Raw genomic sequence first — 18,736 nt, 5'->3', positions numbered from 1 at the left:
ATCTAATCCTTAATAATCATGCTGAATGATGTTTGAGATTGGCCTTCTATATTCTTCAGGCAGCATAAACGCATGTCAGGCCCCTCAGATGGGTTCCCTGAAGCTCAAATACTGTAATCTGCCCAGGTGAGTGAGTTTCAGACAATTCCAGGTTCTCAGCTCTCAGACCATCCCTGGTTTTTCTTGGTCCAATTCATGCCTCCTGTTAATACATTCAGTTTATCAACAAAATATGCTGAATCAAGATTAGTAGCTATCTGGTACCTCCAAACTCAGGAGAAAATGAAAGAGGTAAATCTGGCATCCTTTCTAATCTGAATAAAGTGGTCTGACCTTGAATAATTTGGTCTCAGGAATCAGACACTGTGGGGTCTTGGTGGTACTGCCACTTCTTGACTTTGACCCTTGAAAAAATCACCTCTTTTTTTTTTTTAATGTTTTATTTATTTTTGAGAGAGACAGAGTATGAGCGGGAAAGGAGCAGAGACAGAGGGAGACACAGAATCTGAAGCAGGTTCCAGGCTCTGAGCTGTCAGCACAGAGTCCTATGCGAGGCTCGAACTCACGGACCGCAAGATCATGACCTGAGCCGAAGTCGGACGCTCAACCGACTGAGCCACCCAGGTGCCCCTGAACAAATCACCTCTTAAGCATTGGTTTCCTCATCTATAATCTGGGAATGCTAATGACAGTAGCTCCCATCTAAGGTTGTTGTAATGATCAGGTGAGATAGTACATACCCAGGACTTAGCCCTGGTGTGTGGTCAGAGGCTCCTTATCATTTGATAGCACCGTTGGCCAAAATCTTAATATTTGTGGTAATGCACAAAAGGACACTCGTCTCACAAAGAGCTCTGGGTTCAAATCCCACCAACTCCATTACTCTTCAGCTGGTGATCTTGTGCAAGATCACCACTTGCACTTTGGTTATCTTTCTCCTTCTATAAAAAGAGTTAAAAAAAATATTTGCCTCATAGGGTCCCAATTAGGATTAAATGAGAGACTGTCTGTGAAAGCCCTTGGCATATATTTGCCTTCAATAAATGCTTACAGATCTCAAAACCCTGACCACAGCATCTGCACATGGTATGTATTTAGGAGAGGTGAAGTGATGTGGGAACAACAAAAAGAAACATGTGGGTTCAAAGCCCATTTGCACCACTTACTAGCTGTATGAACTTGGGCAAGTTACTTAGGCTTTTTGAGCCTCATCTTACTTATCTGTGAAGTGGACAGTACTGTCAGGGTCACAGATTGGTGTCAGGTGTTCTGAAATAAGAGGCTCTGGAGTGCTCAGTGAGATGTAGGTCTACAGCAAATGCTAGTTTCCCTTTCCTTAGGTTGTTTTGTTGTTTTTTTTTTTTTTAACCTCTATGCTAGCTATGGAATTCACGATCTGGAATTTATAGACAACTAGAAAATTGTTTAAGTGATTAACACCCCACAGCCATCCTTCTGTATGCAGTTGCCATCAATAAAAGGATCCAGGCAAAACAGAACTTCTCCTGCTAGTGCTGGCTGGAAGCATCCTCCCAGCTGGGGCTGCAGGACCCCGGCAGGCCCCCCTCTCTCAGCCCTCTGAAAAGAAAACCCTGGCCCCTCTCGCATCTGCCACAAACACTGACCACAGAGACCTTCCCTTCAAAGCACGCACATCCCTCGGCATAGCAGGTGCATGATCCCCTCCTCTAATGTGTTGTGACAAGTGTTGCCATCCTAACAATACCCCAGAGAGCCCAAGGAGTTCCACACCCTAACGAGAGATGCTTAGCGGGACATAATAAAAAATTATAGAGCAGTACCACAAGCCGATGGAGACGGTAGGAATTCCTCCTTCCGCTTCATCCTACACATCCAATTATGATGCAGCAGGCTGACTGGTGCCTGTTGGATTGATTCTTAATTGAAGAAACATTCCGGGTGTGTTTGTAAACCTTTGAGTCAGAAGTAGGCCCTACGTGAACGCCACAATGAATTAGGGGAGCCGGCACACAGGCTCCCGTGTCCGGCTCCCTCTAGAATTCCGTTCAGAAAGAATGAATGTCGCCTGCCACAGCTATGAAACCGGCAGGTTTGCTCTCTCCCAGCACACGGGAGATATCCCTCCCGTCCTAGCAGCACACGAGAACGGTCGATAGGAGGGATTCTGGTCACAGCATCCTTGCCACCTGGCCAGGAGAGCTTGCTCTTTCGTGTTCCTTTGACAAAGTTATTGACATACTGAATATAGCTCCAGGGAATCCTGTGGTTGATGGGTCTTCTTTGCCTTCTGTGAGTGGAGGAAGGGATGTTAGCTGAGGTGAAGGGGGCCCTGCTTTAGATCACCCAGGAGCCTGTTAGAGAGACAAATTCTTGGCCCCACCCAGACCTAGCCAACAGCAACCTCTAGAGTGGGGCCCAGGAATCTGTGTTGTAATAAACCTCCCAGGTGATCTTGAACATGCTTAAGTTTGAAAAGCATCGTTCTAGAGAGTGGAAGGTAATCCCTTCTCCATGTAACAGACAGAGTGATCTTCTAATACAGATCTTCCTTAACGTCCAGTGGCTGGGGCTATAGCTCAGTAAACCCATCATAAGCTGAAAAGATCGTAAGTCAAACATGCATTTAATACACCTAACCTACCACACATCCTAGCTTAACCTCACCAACCTTAAATGTGTTCAGAACGCTTACCTTGGCCTGCAGTTGGGCAAAACCATCTCACACACAGCCTATTTTATAATAAAATGTTGGATGTCTCATGCAATTTTTGGAATAGTGTACCAAAAGTGAGAAGCAGAATGGCTGTCTGGGTACAGATTGGTTGTCCGTGTATCAGTTGTTGACCCTTGTGACTGTGCAGCTGACTGAGTGTCACGGCCATGGCTGCCCAGCATCACGAGGGAGCATCACACTGCATGTTGATACCCCGGAGAGGAAATGCAAATTCTAAACCCCGAGGATGGTTTCTACCGAATGCACCATCATAAAGTTTAAAAATTGTTTTTTGTTTTGTTTTTTAAACAATTGTTCTAAGTTTATTTATTTTGAGGAGGGGCAGAGAGAGAGAGAGAGAGAATCGCAAGCAGACTCTGTGTGGTCAGCACAGAGCCTGATGTCAGGCTCGAACCTACCAACCGCGAGATCATGACCTGAGCTGAAATCAAGAGTCAGACGCTTGACCGACCGAGCCACCCAGGAGCCCCAAGTTGAAAATTTGTCAAGTCAACCCATCATTAGCTGGGATCTGTCTGTACATCAGGTCACCATCTTTAAAACTCTCTGATGATTTCTCACCACATTCAGAACAGTATTACAGCAGCCCACCGTGGCCTTCCGGGCCCTGTGTAACCTGGCACCTGCCTACTCCCCAGCGTCTTCTGACCTTCTGCCCCTCACTCACCCATCTTCCCTCTCTTCTTGCTTGAACATGCTATACCCAGTTATCCCAAAGACTGCTCCCTCTCCTTGGAAAGCTTCTCGCCCTGACTCCTCAAGGCTGGGACCTTCTCCTTACCCAAGTCTCAAATTCATGTGCCCATCAGGCCTTCCCCGGCCAGCCGTCACAGTTACTCCATCCTGTTTCCTGTCTTGGTTGCCTTCTTTAGCCCTTCGCTCCCTCAGAATCTACTTTGGTTTGTTCTGTCTTTTCCCTCTACTGGAAAGAAGCTCCAGGAGCGCAGGAACCTTGTCTTTCTTGTTCATCGCAGGGCCCAGCACGTTCACCTGCACATTATAGATAATAAGTATCTGTTGGCTGGGTGCATGTTTGAAAGGCAGAAACAGAACCTAAGGAAGAGTACAGCTGCCATATATTGACTATCTGCTGTGTACCTTGCTTTGTGCCAGACGCCTCATAGAAGCGTAGTAAGTAGGCTTGTCCCATGGTGGTTGTCACAAAGCTAGAGGCAAGCCCCACCATGTCAGCACGGTTTAACACCTGTGTTTGTGTCCTGTTGGAAGCAAGTCACGTGGCCATCCCAGAATCAGTGTGGGGAGTATTAGCCGAGGGTGTAGATTGAGAGCGAGGAATAACTTGTAGCCCTTTGGTGATCTACAGAGGTTATCACTGTCCACGCTGTGCACGTGTGGAAATGGAAGCTCAAAAGAACCATCATGACTTGCTCAGGGATACTGACACAGCTCAGAATTCCCACCCAGTTCTGACTCCGGAACCCACGGTTGCACTGCCACACCATGCATCCTGCCTTGCTCTGGTGAACCAAATTGGCTGTCTTGTAGGGAGTGAGTTCCCCATGTCAGCAGAGGCCGACTGGCATTCTAGAGTCCCTTCCAACCCAGTCTTACAGGTTTCTGACCTGGCTGTCTCCTTGCCTGCTCCCCTGATTCTAGACAGAGCACACGAGGCTTCCTGTCTCAGTAGGACTCCCTGGGGTGGCCCTGGCCTCAATCTAGCCCTTCCCGCCATCTCTTTGTCCTTTCCTGAGCCTTTGCCCTCCCCTTCCAGACATGAAGCAATGGTGGAAGTGGAGAAGAGCATGGGGCAAGAGAGTCGGGACCATGGGTCCTAGCGCTAACGAGCTCTTCCATTCGCTCACTACATGCTTGCCAAGCCAAGCCCCTCTCTGAGGCTGAGCTCTTTGATCATAAAGATGGCATAATCTAAGAAAACCTCTATGATTCTTGCCAAACTGAAAATTCCATAGTTTCAGAATGAACCTTTGTCTCTTGAACCATTCTCCATTGTCCCCAGTCCTTGCTGTGACTTTATCTTCCAGTGTAAGAGACCAAAGAAAGAGCAACTCAGCACAGAACTTTGTGTGGACAAGAGCTGCACAGGGGGACCCTAAGGAACAGGTGTGGGACATGTAACCAGGAGGAGGGTCAAGAGAATGGCGGGGTCTTTGAGACAGACCCAAGACTGAGGAGGAGGAGGAGAAGGAAGGAAGGAAGGAACGCATAGAAGCTGACACCAGGGGAAGAACACATTCATGTTTGGGGACACAAAGAGAAGCTGCTTGGGGACATTTGTCTCAGCCTGCCAGCCATCCGCATGGAATAACCATCTGTGTTCTACGCCCTGGAGTCCAACAGACCTGGGTGTAAATCCAGCTTCCCCACTTTGCAGCTACGTGACTTGAAAGAGGTCCCTTCACCTCCTGAACTTCCTTACCTGTAACACAGTGGTTAGAACCTCAGCTTTAGGGGTGCCTGGGCGGCTCAGTTGGTTAAGCAGCCGACTCTTGATTTCAGCTCACGTCATGATCTCATGGTTCATGAGTTCAAGCCCTGAGTCGGGCTCTGTGCCTGCTTGGGATTCTCTCTCTCTCTCTCTCTCTCTCTCTCTCTCTCTTTCTCTCTCTCTCTCTCTCATTAAATAAACCTTAAAAAATTTTTTAAAAGAATCTCAACTTTATGGAATTAGTGTGAATGTTAAAAGCCAGTAACTGAAAATGTGGCCAGCACACTGGAAGCAGCAGAGAAATGGTGGAGATTTATTGTATCACAATCACATTTTCTGTAGTATCATTATGATAGACCTCAGTCTCCCACTATTGTTCAGGTCCTGCCAGAAAGCTTAGTTTTGAGGCAGGAGAGGTGGGAAAGCTTAGGGCTGGTGGCGGACAGGCAAGGAGTGGCTGGGTCATTGTTACTCTTTGTTCGCTGTACCCTTTATAGTAAAGCCCATGTGGGTGTGATGTATACCACATCAGCAGCACCTGAGAACCTGGAGTATTTGTGTCTCTGTTCTCATGCTAAACCTTTGGCAGAGCTGGCTCCCCACGCAGAAAGCTCAGAGTCAAAAACCCAGTCAGTGGGGGACTCCACCACAGGAACTGACCTCTCTTCCCAGCAGACACGCACGCCTCCCACATCGCTGTCCCTCTAGCAAGCTCTTCCTTCCACATGTTAGAAATTATTCTTGCCCTTCACTCCCCAGATCTCAAAGGATTTGTACAAACAGCTGTCCCTTCCAAATGCACGGTCCCCGCCCCGCTTCACAGATAGCAACAGTGCGGTGCACGTGGGATCATTCAAATTCCCAGGTTCTCTGAGCCCAGTGGAGAACAGGGTCTGTGGCTTAAGCCAAATGCACATTTCAGGGAAATCAGGCATTGTGGAGAATGCAGACCCTCTTTGAAAACTGGCTGTGGTCAATTTGATTAGTAAGTATAAAGTATGAGAAATGGAGGGCATTTTATCCTAGTGAATATCTTAATCCCCTGTCATGAAAGAGGAAGCAACTCCAGGCAATAGCAATTCACAGAATTACTGAGAGGAAACTCTGAAAGTCCATCGAGAAAGCCATTGACACAAGATAGGTGTGCCTGTTTTCTTTTGTTTAGAAGCAGGGAAATGCATGGAATCTATTTCCTGGTAATTGTCCGAATAAAGTGGGCATCCGACCAGGAGACTGCTGATTATGTACCTCTTGCTGGGCAGAGAAAAAATTGAAATAGGCTATTGCTGTCTCTTAACCATAGATCCTATCTGCCAGGCACTTCTAATGCCTTTGGGGGGTAAAAAATCTTTATAGATTTCTCTTCATTTTTGTAGAATCCTCTCCATTGGAAGCACCTCTTGTTTTTTCTCTGGGCTTTCTTCTTCCCTGCCCATAATCCTTGGCTTGGTGCCTGTCATGTCGCCTCGCAAAATTGGCTCAGACCCTGAGGCAATAAGGATTCTGACAAATGAAGACAGCGTAACTCCAGGCAAACTTTTGTCCCTGGCATTCACATGTTTTTCCGTTCCCAGTATTTGTTTCTTCTCACTGTCTCCAAGGCCCTGTCCCAGTACCCATCTGTACGGGTCTGGTCCACATCCAAGAATCCAAGCTGACTGGACATCTGGATTCCCCGGTTTCTCCATCAGAGAAATGATGGTCATACACAGGGTTGTTGAGGGAGTTCTGGAAAGGGTCTGGTGCATAGTTAATGAGTCGGTGATCATAGTTGTTATCACCCCTGTTTTAATGCTCCTTGTAACTTATGACCCCAGTTTGGCTAAATCTTCTATGGCTGGTCACTGCTTTAGCAGAGCAGTGTGGCTCTTGTACATCTTTGCTGAGAGAGGAGAGGCAACGGAGTTTTGAGCTGGAAGGGGATCTTTATATCATTTAATATAATCATCCCCACCCCTGTGGAAAGAGGAGTCTGAAAAGAGAAGGCTGATAGTAGGATATGACTCTGTCAGTATCACACCTTCAATTGGAAGCAGATAAAGACAAGAACCAGAAAGGTAAGTGTCTTTATGGCCATTTTATAGATAAAGGAACTGAGGTTTGGGGATTTGCCCTCATTGCACCGTGATTAATGTTAGAGCAGGGATTTGGATTGGGAGCTGGTTGACCAGGTGTCTGTGGAGGTGGAGTTGCCCCCACCCCCTCAGGAGGCTGGGTGGATGGTGCGTGGACCAGGTCCCCGTGGCTCACCTTCCCTGTCTCGTCCAGGCTCCAGATGCTCGAGGCCATCTGCAAGCACTGGGAGGGACCCATCAGCCTGGCCCTCTACCTGTCGGATGCCGAGGCCCAGCAGTTCCTCCGCTACGCACAGGGCTCCGAGGTGCTCATGAGCCGCCACAATGTGGCCTACCACATCGTGTACAAGGAGGGCCAGTTCTACCCCGTGAACCTGCTGCGCAACGTGGCCATGAAGCACGTCGGCACACCCTACATGTTCCTGTCAGACATCGACTTCCTGCCCATGTACGGGCTCTATGAGTACCTCAGGTGAGGACCATGGGGACATCAGCTCATGCAGGATGGTCCCTAGGCGCTAGTCCAATCCTTCCCTCTTAAAGATGGTCCTCTCGGGTTTGGAAGGGCCATCAGGCAAGCCAGCGTCTTCATTTTCCTGACGAGCAGGCTGGAACCCCACTTTGCGTATGGAAATGTTAGTGGCAGAGCTTGGTCTCAGAAACATCTCTTGTGCTCCCAGTCCAATGCTCTTTCTGTAGCTGCTATGAAAACGTGTCGTCCCTCTTCCAGTTTTGGATCAGATGACCTTCATCTAACCATTCTAGAAAGATCACTGCCTATTCTGTAAAACAGATCACAGTGATGGTGAAGGCTAACATTTATTGAACTGCTTGCTGAGTGCCAAGCGCGGTTCTGAGTGCGTGACAAGTAGTTCATTCCCACCCCCTGCAGTCCCTGCGCTGGGGACTATTATTATCTTTATTTTCCGAATGGGAGTGTGTGCAGCTGAGATCGCGAGCTGTTAGCACAAGGTTATACACCTACTGCGGGAGCTGGGGTCAGCCGGCCCGACTCCAGAGCCACGTGCTGAATTTCCATCTTGGCTGCCTCTCTGACTGTCCAGTGACCCTTTCCAGAAGCTCTGCCCATGTGGAGGGGCAGGCATCCAACAGCTGGAGAGAGCCCTCGGCTCATGTCAGGCATAGATGGCTGTGTGGGGAATGGCATTTATTATGAAATAACAACCAATCTGAACTGAAAGGGACTGTTGAATTCATATAGCCCTAAAGTCCCCATGTGAGAAAACTAAAGTCACAAGATGTAAGTGGTCAAGCCTTTTGTTTTAATTCTTTACTGCTGGCTTTTGTCAGCACGAATTATCTCTGCTACCCAGTGAGTGTTTGCCTGGATCCAGGTACCACGAGAGGTGGTTTGCACATATGAATTATCCTGCTGGAGCCTCACATCAAACCCAAAAGGCAGGCATGGTTACCCTCCTCAGACTGTGGGCAACCGTGAGGCTCAAAGGGGCAGAGTCCCCTGCTTGCTCCAGAATTTGAACCAGTGTCTGTTACACTCCAAGTGGGCAAGCCGCCCTGCTTCATACATGCCTGGCTACACCCAAACCAGGTAGGATCTGAATCCTTTCTCTCCTGCTCTCTTGCCCTCCCTCCCTCTGTGTGTGTGTGTGTGTGTGTGTGTGTGTCCATCTGCCTCTGTCTCTCAGTCTTTCTCTTACTGTCTCCATCACTCTTTTTTTTTTTGAAATGTTTGAGAGAGAGAGAGCACGCACAAGCTGGAGGTGGGACAGAGAGAGAGAATCCCAAGCAAGGCTCCCTGTTGTCAGTGCAGAGCCCGACATGGGCCTCGATCTCACGAACCATGAACTCATGACCTGAGCTGAAATCAAGAGTCAGATGCTTAACCGACTGAGTCACCCAGGTGCCCCTGTTGCTCCCAGTGTTAAAAAAGCCTCTTCTTCCAAAACACTTTCAGCCATTTGTCCTGAAGCCAAAGCACAGTTGTGATCTAAGCTCCCTCCCCACCCTACTCTCTGGAGGAAGGGAAGGCAGCCTGTGTTCTCTGTCCACTTTTCTGAACCAGACTTCCTTCCAGGGTGATCTTGGGGTTTCATAACTTCAATCCCTCCCCTATGCACAGGAGGAGCCCCTTCCAATCTCCCTCTGTCTCCACCAGCAGGGTCTGCGACCCTGAAGCAGCATAACCCTCGGCCAGGGAGGATGGGAGGTGTCTTCCCGAAGAGCATGGGCTTTGGGGCTCCAGGAATGGATCTGTCCTCAGGCTCTGCTCCAGCTGGGCCTTGGAAGCCCAGTATGTGGGCTCAGGGTGCCCCCGTGTGGCCAGACTGTGTTCTCAGCGCCTGAGTCATGTAGATCTAAAGCTGCTGCAGCCTGCAGGCTCTGGGAGTCCCTCAGGAACAGACAGTGGTCGGGCCGCCCTCCACCAAGAAAAGAGAGGAATCAGGGTTAGACTGCGGGGCCCGTCCTCCCCCTGTGGAGCTATTCTGCGGGAGCACCTGAGGGGCCTCCATTCCCAGGAGTTAAGGTGAACTGGTCCTCTCTTAAGAGTGTGTGGTCTGCTCCCCACCTCCAAGCACTATTTTATTATCTTACCTCATGGGCATAACGGTTTTAAAAACCATCACACATGAGCAGATATATTTCTATGTTGTACTCCTATGTTGTACTGATCAAAGACTCTATTAATCTCTAATCAAGACCTTACTCAATATGAGGTAAGCAGTGTTGCCCACTAATTAACATTTTCTTAACACCCAGTCACCTGAGGCTTGGTTGACCTTTGCCACCTTGTTACAGGAAGGTGCGTGGTCCCCTCAGGGGTTTTGAAATAGTGCACATGGCTTCTACTGCTCTGCTGCTCTCTTCACAGGCCCTTTAGCAGCCCAGAGACCCTACCCTGAGTGAGAAGAAATGATCTTGTCCAATCTTTTTTTTTTTATTAAGTTTTTCATTTTAATTCCAGTATAGTTAACATTCAGTGATATATTAGTTTCAGGTGTACAATACAGCGATTCAGCAGTTCTGTACATGACTCAGTGCTCAACATGATAAGCATATCTTTAATCCCCATCACCTATCCTCCGTCCCCCCACCCACCTCCTCGCTGGTAACCATCAGTTTGTTCTTAATAGTTAAGAGTGTGTTTCCTGGTTTCTCTCTTTTTTTTTCCTTTGCTCATTTGTTTCTTAAATTCTACATATGAGTGAGATCATATGATATTTGTCTTCTACTGACTGACTTATTTCGCTCAGCATTATATTCTCTAGCTCCATCTATGTGTAATAAATGGCAAGATTTCATTCTTTTTTATGGCTGATTAATATTCCGTTGTGGGGCATGTGTGTGTGTGTGTATATATATATATATATATATATATATATATATATATATATACCATATCTTTTTTACCCATTCATCTATCTGTGGACACTTGGACTGTTTCTGTATGTCTATTGTAAATAATGCGGCTATAAACATTGGGGTGCATGTACCCCTTTGGATTAGTGTTTGTGTATTTTGGAGGTAAATACCCAGTAGTGCAATTACTGGATCGTGGGGTAGTCCTATTTTTAACTTTTTGAGGAATCTCCACACTGTTTTCCAGAGTGGCTGCACCAGTTTGCATTCCCACCAACAGTGCAAAAGGGTTCCCTTTTCTCCACATCCTCACCAACACCTGTTGTTTCCTGTGCTATTGATTTCAGCCATGCTGACAGATGTGAGGTGGTATCTCATCATGGTATTGACTTGCATTTCCCTAATGATGAGTGATGTTGAGCATCTTTTCATGTGTCTGTTGAGCATCTGGATGTCTTCTTTGGAGAAGTGTCTGTTCATGTCTTCTACCCATTTCTTAGTTGGAGTATTTGGTTTTGGAGTGTTGCATTGTATTATCCAGTCTTCTCTTTAAAGTATACATGTGGAAACTGAGAACAGGGAAGCTGTGACTTGCCCGTCTAGAGTGAAAAGACATTATGACTCTCCTGATTCTTCTTCCCCTCCATCTTGTCATTCATTTAGTGTATGAACTTTTGTAAGGCACCTACTATGTGTCCCCATGTATGTGAGCCACACAGAGAGGAACTATGAATCCCAGCATTTACAAGCCAGCAGGAATGACCATTAAAGATGTAAATTCTTGAGGTTCTGTGAGGGACTGTGCCCCCTCCCAGTGGAATTCACCTAGTCTGGGGTGGGAGGAAGGATGTCCTGAAGAAGATAGATCTAAGCGGAGGCTGAGTGGGAATTTGCTGGTAGAAGTAGCGATGTTCCAGGTAGAAGGAGCTGTCCATTCCAGAGGTGCAGGGTGGTGAGAGCCTTGATGAAGAGAACAGCAAGAGATGATGTGGCCAGAAATGTAAGCCAGAGTGGGTCCCGCAGAACTTCGTGTAAAACATGCTGAGGAGTTTGGACTCCGTGAGGGAGGAAAGCAATGGAAGATCATGGAGAGAATGGCCGGATTAGATGTTCATTTCAGGAAGATCATTCTGGTTGCTTTGTGAAGGATCTCAATCAGCAGGGCCAGAGGAAGGGGGATAAGTGAGGGGACGATTGCATTAATTCAGGTGGGAGGCACTGAGGGCCTGACGCAGGGATCAGAAGCAGCAGGGCGACAGTTAGATGGACCAGTGAGGGATCCTGCAGCTGAAATCAGTAACTTTCTGCAAAGGTGTCTAGACGTTGAAAGGGAAGAGGAATCTCTTCCAAGTGCTGCCACCCAAGTCTTCCTTTGCAAAGCCTTCACCCAGAAGCCCTGCCTGCTTTGGCCCACATGCTGGCCACCTGTTGATCTGCTGTGCCCATTCCTTCCAGGACTGGGCAGGATATCTTGGCATTGACTTTGAGTGTTATGGTGGACAGGACGCTGGCTGAGACCCAGGAATCCTGTTCCCACTCACCCCGTGTGCCGTAGTGAACTGTGTGACTTCCAGCAATCCTATTTTTACCAGCCTGTTTCCGCATTGTAAAATGAAGAAATGAACTTTTATCAGGAGGCAGAAATGCAGTCTTGGCCTAAAAGAGCCAAGAATGCTGAGCCCAGCCCCCACCTCTGGCTGCTGGCTTCTCTCCACCCTAATTGTGGCATGATTGCTTTGGGAATGGGGGACAGGGCTGAGGTCTTCATATTTTTCAAGAGAACCTGGAAACCTGGATTTTTGTGTTTTGATTTTTAATGTTGACAACTAGTTTAAAGAACAAAAACAAAAACACTATTGAGCCCCAAATCAAATATGTCTTCAGGCTGAGTAGAACTTCCCACCCCCATCCTGTGCCACCAGTTTGTGACCTCTGACCTAGGTAATTCCTAGGCACCAGAACTGGGGGGACTGGTCAGGAATATGATTCTATCAGGAGCCCCAAATAAGCACGTACTGTTCTTCTCATGTGAAGATAACCATATTGGCTTGCCATCAGCTTCTGGAAAATTCTGTCCCCAGTGAACGGGATGAATGTGTTTCTGATCCAGACACTAAAAGTGGATGTGCTTCGTGACCAGTATTATATCACTACTTTGGGATGAGGTTAAGATTATATCATTACTTTGGGATGAGCTTGCCATGAGAGTTGTGGACCCCAACAAGGCCGGCGGACCCTCTTCGAGACTGACTTCTTCAGCATCGATTTCCAACAAAACGCTCTCCCCAAACTCTGTTAAAACGTTAATATTAAAAATGAGGATAGTTACAATTTCTTGAGCCCTTAACATGGGCCAGCAAGCCTGCCAGCTGCCTTGTTATACGTCACCTCTCTTGTTCACACTTCTCTGTGAGGTAACGGTTATTACAGGTGACCAAACTGAGGCCCCAGTGAAGTTAAATTTTAGTGTCAGCGGAGGAAGGTGGGCTTGCCTCTGTGACAGCCTGCTCCCTAATGGAAGGGGCCAGACCACTCTCAGACCCCGGGACACCAGCACAGGCTGACTGGCAGGCCTCTCATTGGACCCCCCCAGACATTCGTATCGTCCTTTTGGGGGGACCTTTCCCCACACAGTCCAGCATCATGGCTCCCCTCAGCAGTTGCTTACCAACCAGCTAATATTATAGCAAAAACAAACAGATCAATTGGAAAATAAGGAAATCAGTTATTCGCACGGACACAGCTGCAGGATTTCACTGAAATCTCTCCCCCGCCTCTTCGCCAGTTCCTCCTAAAGGAGCTGGTAGATGTGTGGCTTCCGCTGGATCTCAGAAGCGTCAAGTGGGATTCAGCGGGGCGCAGCAGACCTGCATCCGAATCCTGGTTCTTACCAGGTGTGTGACTTGGGGCAGTATCGTCTGTCCAATCCTATGTTTTCTCAATGAATAAAGGGGCTAACGATAGCCTCGTGTGAGGGAATGGTCAGTATACAGCACTCAGAATTGCTCACAACACTCAGAATTGGACTTCATTGCCAGGCCCCCACTCTCACCCCTTCCCACTGCAGACTGCCAGCTTTGGTGCCCCCGGGTGACTTCATATAACCACCTCCACTTTTTTTCTTATAAAATGAGAAGCTGTGTGGTTATATTCACTTATTCAAAAAGATATTTAGTGAGTACCTATTATGTGCCAGGCAGTGTGCTGCATTGTGACAGTGCTGTCCCCGGAGTCATTCATACTTGCCTTTCTTTTTCTTTTTTGTTAAGTTTATTTATTTTTGAGAGACAGAGAGAGAGAGGGAGTGCACAAGTAGGGGAGAGGGAGACACAGAATCCGAAGCAGGTTCCAGGCTCCGAGCTGTCAGCACAGAGCCCGACGTGGGGCTCGAATTCACAAACTATGAGATCATGACCTGAGCCAAAGTCAGACGCTTAACCGACTGAGCCACCCAGGTGCCCCCAGCCTTGCCTTTCAATTCTGAGTACCCTTTACTCAGCTTTTAGTTGGCCTCCAGAAAGGTACTTAACTTTCTGTAACTTTTTTTTTTTCTTCATTTGTGAAAAGGGGATCATATTATTCCTTTCCTCTTAAGGTCCTGGGAAAATTAAATATAGTAGTATTTGCACAGCACCTGGCAAAATGCCTTGGAACGTGCTTCATTCCCCGAATTGTCATGGCTGCTGCAGCCCTGCATTGTTCCAGGTGCAGGGCTATCTCGGTGGGCAGAACAGGCCCCGTAGGTTCCTGCCCTCATGGGGTTTACATTCTAGGGGCTACTCTCAACTGTTGTTGCTGTTGCTGTTCTTGTTACGGGTACAGACAGACAGAGAAGATCCAGGAGCTCAGACTCACAACCAGGTGACCCAGTGTGGTGGACAGGGGAGGCCTCGAAAAGAGTTGGGTAGTCAATAATGGACTCGAAGGACTAACAGGCGTAGAGGCCTGATACATCCTGGCACTTTCAAGGGCTGTTCCGGAGGGTAGAGGGAGATCCATGAGACTGGGCAAGCTTCCCGCCCCTTTCACTAATCCTGAAGAATCCTCATCTTTGTTCACTGCCTGAAACTTAAAACATCTGCTTTGCAAATGTTGCTTTTGCTTTCTAGGGGACGAACATGCCACCCTACGCGGATACTGTATTCTGACAGCGTGCAGGAATGACAGATTTCAGTTTTATTCTGTTCTCTCCAGGATGATGTCTAACCACCTTCCCGTATCAAATTTCCCTTGGCACACATAGCTTCTCTATAAATACTTGTTGAACGAGTGCAGAAATCTGAAAAGACCAGGCCGAGGTAGCACCAAGCAAGGCCGACTGGCTGCCTTCCAAGAGCCATGACTACATGGCACTTCCTTGGGTTAATTCATCATTTAATCCTGCTATCTCGATGACATTTAACGTTTATTGAGCACTTACTATGTGCCAAGCACTGTTACCAGCACTCTGCCTGTATCTTCTCATTTCACCTCATCACAACTCATTTTAGAGACGAGGTGGGTTAGATTAAGAAGCATGCCCTCAGGCACAGCATTGCCAAGGGGACAATTCACTTATCTTGGGCTTATCCCAAGGGTTCTACGCTTATGCTGTTTATTGCTCCCATTGCCTGGTGGGCCCATGTCCACCGCCATCATGATGGCCACACCCATCATCACGGGTTGTATTTGTCAAGTGCTATTCCATGCATTGGAGAGCTGTCTTCACCTCTACATGAGATAACCCATTTAAGCCTCACAACCGCCCCCCCCCCCCCCCACCACATGCACAGAGAAGAGAAAGCTGTGGCACGACGGTGTAACTTGCTCGAGAGCACAAGCTGGTGAGGGTCCAGGTAGGATGTGAATCGGGCAGCCTGCCCCAAATGCAGATGGGTATTGACTGCCCTCCCATAACCCACAGCTAACACTTAACAAAGTGCCCTCACAGAGAAAGCGCTCCCCGAAGTTTAGCCCTGATTGCTAAGAGTAAATATGGTGGCCATGGGGTAGTTAAATAGGGGTCGGTAGGGATGTTGAGAATTAACGTGAGGTGGTGAATATGGAGTCCCTAGCGTGGAGCGTGGTGTTGTAACTATAGCTATTTCGTTGTTTAAAAATTTGCCCCCAAGACTCATTTTCAGCTTCTCTTTCTTCCTGACCCCTCTCTGACTGACAGGTTCTCTCTCTGGATATGTTAATGCCACCAATTTCGGAGCCACGGGATCTTGCTGGGGCCTGGGAGCCCCCTGGCTCTCCAGACCTCATCCATTATGTGTGTCTTTTACAGTCGCATTCTCTGTGGGCAGCCTGATCGCCCTCATTTGCAAGTCTTTGCTGTTGTCCCCACATACCTCCTGGAAGCCTGTCTGCCAGGAGCTCATTTCCTAGGCAACTGGAATAGGGTCTGAGTCCACCCTGTTACCTGCCTCCCTGTTCAGAGAGGAAGCAGGGCTGGCTGTGTGGGGCCTGCCTCTAAGGTTATCAGCACAGTAATCAGGACAGCGGCACTCTGCTCCTGCCTTCCCCCGCCCTGAGGGAGGCTGCTGAGCCCTCAGAGATGCGGTTCAGGTGAACCTGAACCTGGTTCAGAGCCCCAACACTCTGGTTAAAGCCATGCTTACATCTAGTGCTACTGAAGCTAGGTGGTTTAAGGGGTGGGGGTGGGGGCAGCTGGAGACAGGGGCCTTTCCTAGCCTCCCTGAGACACACACACACACACACACACACACACACACACACACACACACACGATGGGGTTGTGGAGTGGTGGGGGTGTGGAGCTGATGGCCAAGAAAGAATTCTTGAAACGTCTTTGGTGCAAAAAAAAGGTGATTTTATTAAAGCACGGGGACAGGACCCTTGGGCAGAAAGAGTTGCATTATAAGTGTGAGGGGTGACCATTTATATACTATGGAGTTGGGGCGCCTGGGTGGCTCAGTCAGTTAAGCATCTGACTTCGGCTCAGGTCATGCTCTTGTGGTTTGTGAGTTCGAGCCCCACGTCGGGCTCTGTGCTGACAGCTCAGAGCCTGGAGCCTGCTTTGGATTCTGTGTCTCCCTTTCTCTCTGCCCCTCCCCTGCTCATGCTCTGTCTCTCTCCCCAGAATAAATAAACATTATAAAAAAAATTGTATACTAGGGAGTTAGGGGAGGTAAAGACAAAAAAAAGGGTGGGGGGAGGAATTTCCAAATGAGCTTTCTATGCTAAAGAGGACTTCTAGGATACCGGAGGCCTTGCTATTGTCAAGTTAAAGTTGTTTTCTCTCTAGTAAGACGTTAGCGTTGGGACAGGAGGGGGTTGCTGGAGAAATGTGTGACTCTGTTCTGTCTCAAGTATCTATCGGTGGGCTGCAGGTTATAAAGCAACTTAACTTTACCTACCATTCCCTCCTTGCCTGTTCCCCACATCACTGTGGAGGGGAGGGTGATTTGAGGGCTCCAGGAAACTAAGTCTGAGGATTTCTGGAGATTAGGCTGTTGAGAAGATTGCCTTTTTCTTGTAGTTTACTAAGACATTTGTAAACTAATGAAGACATGGGTCCTGCAGGACTGTGATCTCTATCAGTTAACCATTTGTTTTCTTTCCTTTCCTGTGTCCTTGGGCAGCCAGGAGTGCCTGAGTACTATCACACACATCCCACGGAGTGGGGGAGGGGTTGCGAGGTGTCAGCTTGCCTTATGCTCCCTCACCACACACACACACACACACACACACACACACACACACGAATGCCCTTCCTTGCCCCTCCCCGGTTGGTTACACCTGTGGCCACACTAGCCTGCTGCTTCTCACCATCTGAGCTCACTTAGGGGTTTGGTTTGCACCCTGCCCACCCACTAGCTCCAGGAAGAAGCTGAAATCAGGAAAGGGTCTGAGGGTGAGCCTCAGACGTGTGCCTCAGCTTTCTCTTCGAGCAGGGACCACCTCAGCTGTGCCCACGTACTCCTGGAGAACATCACCAGAGAATGTGACCGCACAGCAGTCTGTGAAGGAACAAGGAAGGAAGGAGCGTTTTACAAGTGCCTTCTGTGTACCAGGCACTGTGCTACGTGCTCGATAAATATTCTCCTTTTTATGGCGACCCAGTCAGTGCACAGGGCTTCCATTCCCGTTATCCAAGCGAGAAGATGAACGTGCAGAAGATAAATGTGCCCAGAGGTCCTGTGGATTAAGGGGCAGGACCAACCACAATTTCAACCCAGTTTTGGAAACTCCATCATTTCCAAAGGATAACCTTCGAAATATCATCCTCTCCTCCATAGGACAACCATAGACGAATTCCTTCATTCTCTGTACACTTATTGAGTGCCTACTGTGTGCCAGAGCTAGATACACAGCCGTGGACGAGGTGCGTCCCTGACCTCAGGCCTGGCAGAGCTGACAGGTTACACACGCAGGCTGTCTGCATGCTGTGACCGCTGCCACCTCCCACCATCCCTAGCGAGCAGAACTGTCCAGAACCACCTCCCACGATCCCCAGCGAGCAGAGCTGTCCAGAAGGAAGCAGTCCCCAAGAAGATGTGGGCCCATCATCCGAGGGATGCGTCAAGGCCAGCAGAGGTGGGCAGGAGAGGTGCAAGGGCAAAGCTCCTCCTGCCGGCTGTGCACAAAGCCTTAAGAGAAAGCGTGAGGCCGTTCTGGGGTTTCAGAAATAGGTGCACACTCCAGCATAACTTTCCTTCCCGCCTCCCATCCCTTTTGAATATGACTTTCACCTAAGTCCCCAGGAGCCCGTAAGAGCTGCTTGGACTCCTTACAGCTCAGGTTTGATTAAACAGCATGCTCTCTGATATCGGAGCTGCCGACTGGGCTGTGCAAATGCAAGGCTCCGAGAGCTGATGAGCCTCCTCCTTCTCTCCTGGCATTTCGACGCCAGCCCCAGTGCCTTCAGCCCGTGGTTCCCAGCAGTCTGTCACTGGTCAGCATTGGCCCCAGCCATTCATCGCACTGCCACAAAATACCAGCTCAGCCAATTCTGTTATGGGAGCAGAAGTTCGCACGAGCAGAAATCAAGGATTCCCCCCCACCCCCACCCCTGCCCAAAGGTAGACAGAACAAGAGATATCCAAATGGTAACCAGCACCACAAGGGCTGATGCCCAAAGCAGTTCCCCGATCAAAGCCGACGCAAGGGGGAAGCTGCTGTCCAGAAATTCTGGGATGGAGTTCTCCAGCTGAGGGCAGAGGGCGTGGTCTTAGCACCAAATGAGAGAGGAGT

General features: G+C 48.6%; 1 protein-coding gene across 2 annotated transcripts in view; it reads left to right on the top strand.

Annotated features, from left to right (window-relative positions):
- Window positions 1–18,736, top strand: part of LARGE1 (LARGE xylosyl- and glucuronyltransferase 1) — a 398,411-nt gene that overhangs the window by 359,408 nt on the left and 20,267 nt on the right. For both annotated transcript variants that reach the window (XM_047066747.1, XM_047066746.1), the window contains one exon: window positions 7,392–7,670. In XM_047066747.1, coding sequence (XP_046922703.1) covers window positions 7,392–7,670 — 279 coding nt within the window. The remainder of the gene's footprint in view (window positions 1–7,391; window positions 7,671–18,736) is intronic.

Source organism: Lynx rufus, unplaced genomic scaffold, assembly GCF_022079265.1.
Source record: "Lynx rufus isolate CCGP_SWC_20201006 ecotype Redwood Valley unplaced genomic scaffold, mLynRuf1.p SCAF_7, whole genome shotgun sequence".
NCBI lineage: Eukaryota > Metazoa > Chordata > Mammalia > Carnivora > Felidae > Lynx > Lynx rufus.
The sequence above is the reverse complement of the archived record's forward strand: the minus strand, read 5'-3'. Positions and strand labels throughout refer to the sequence as shown.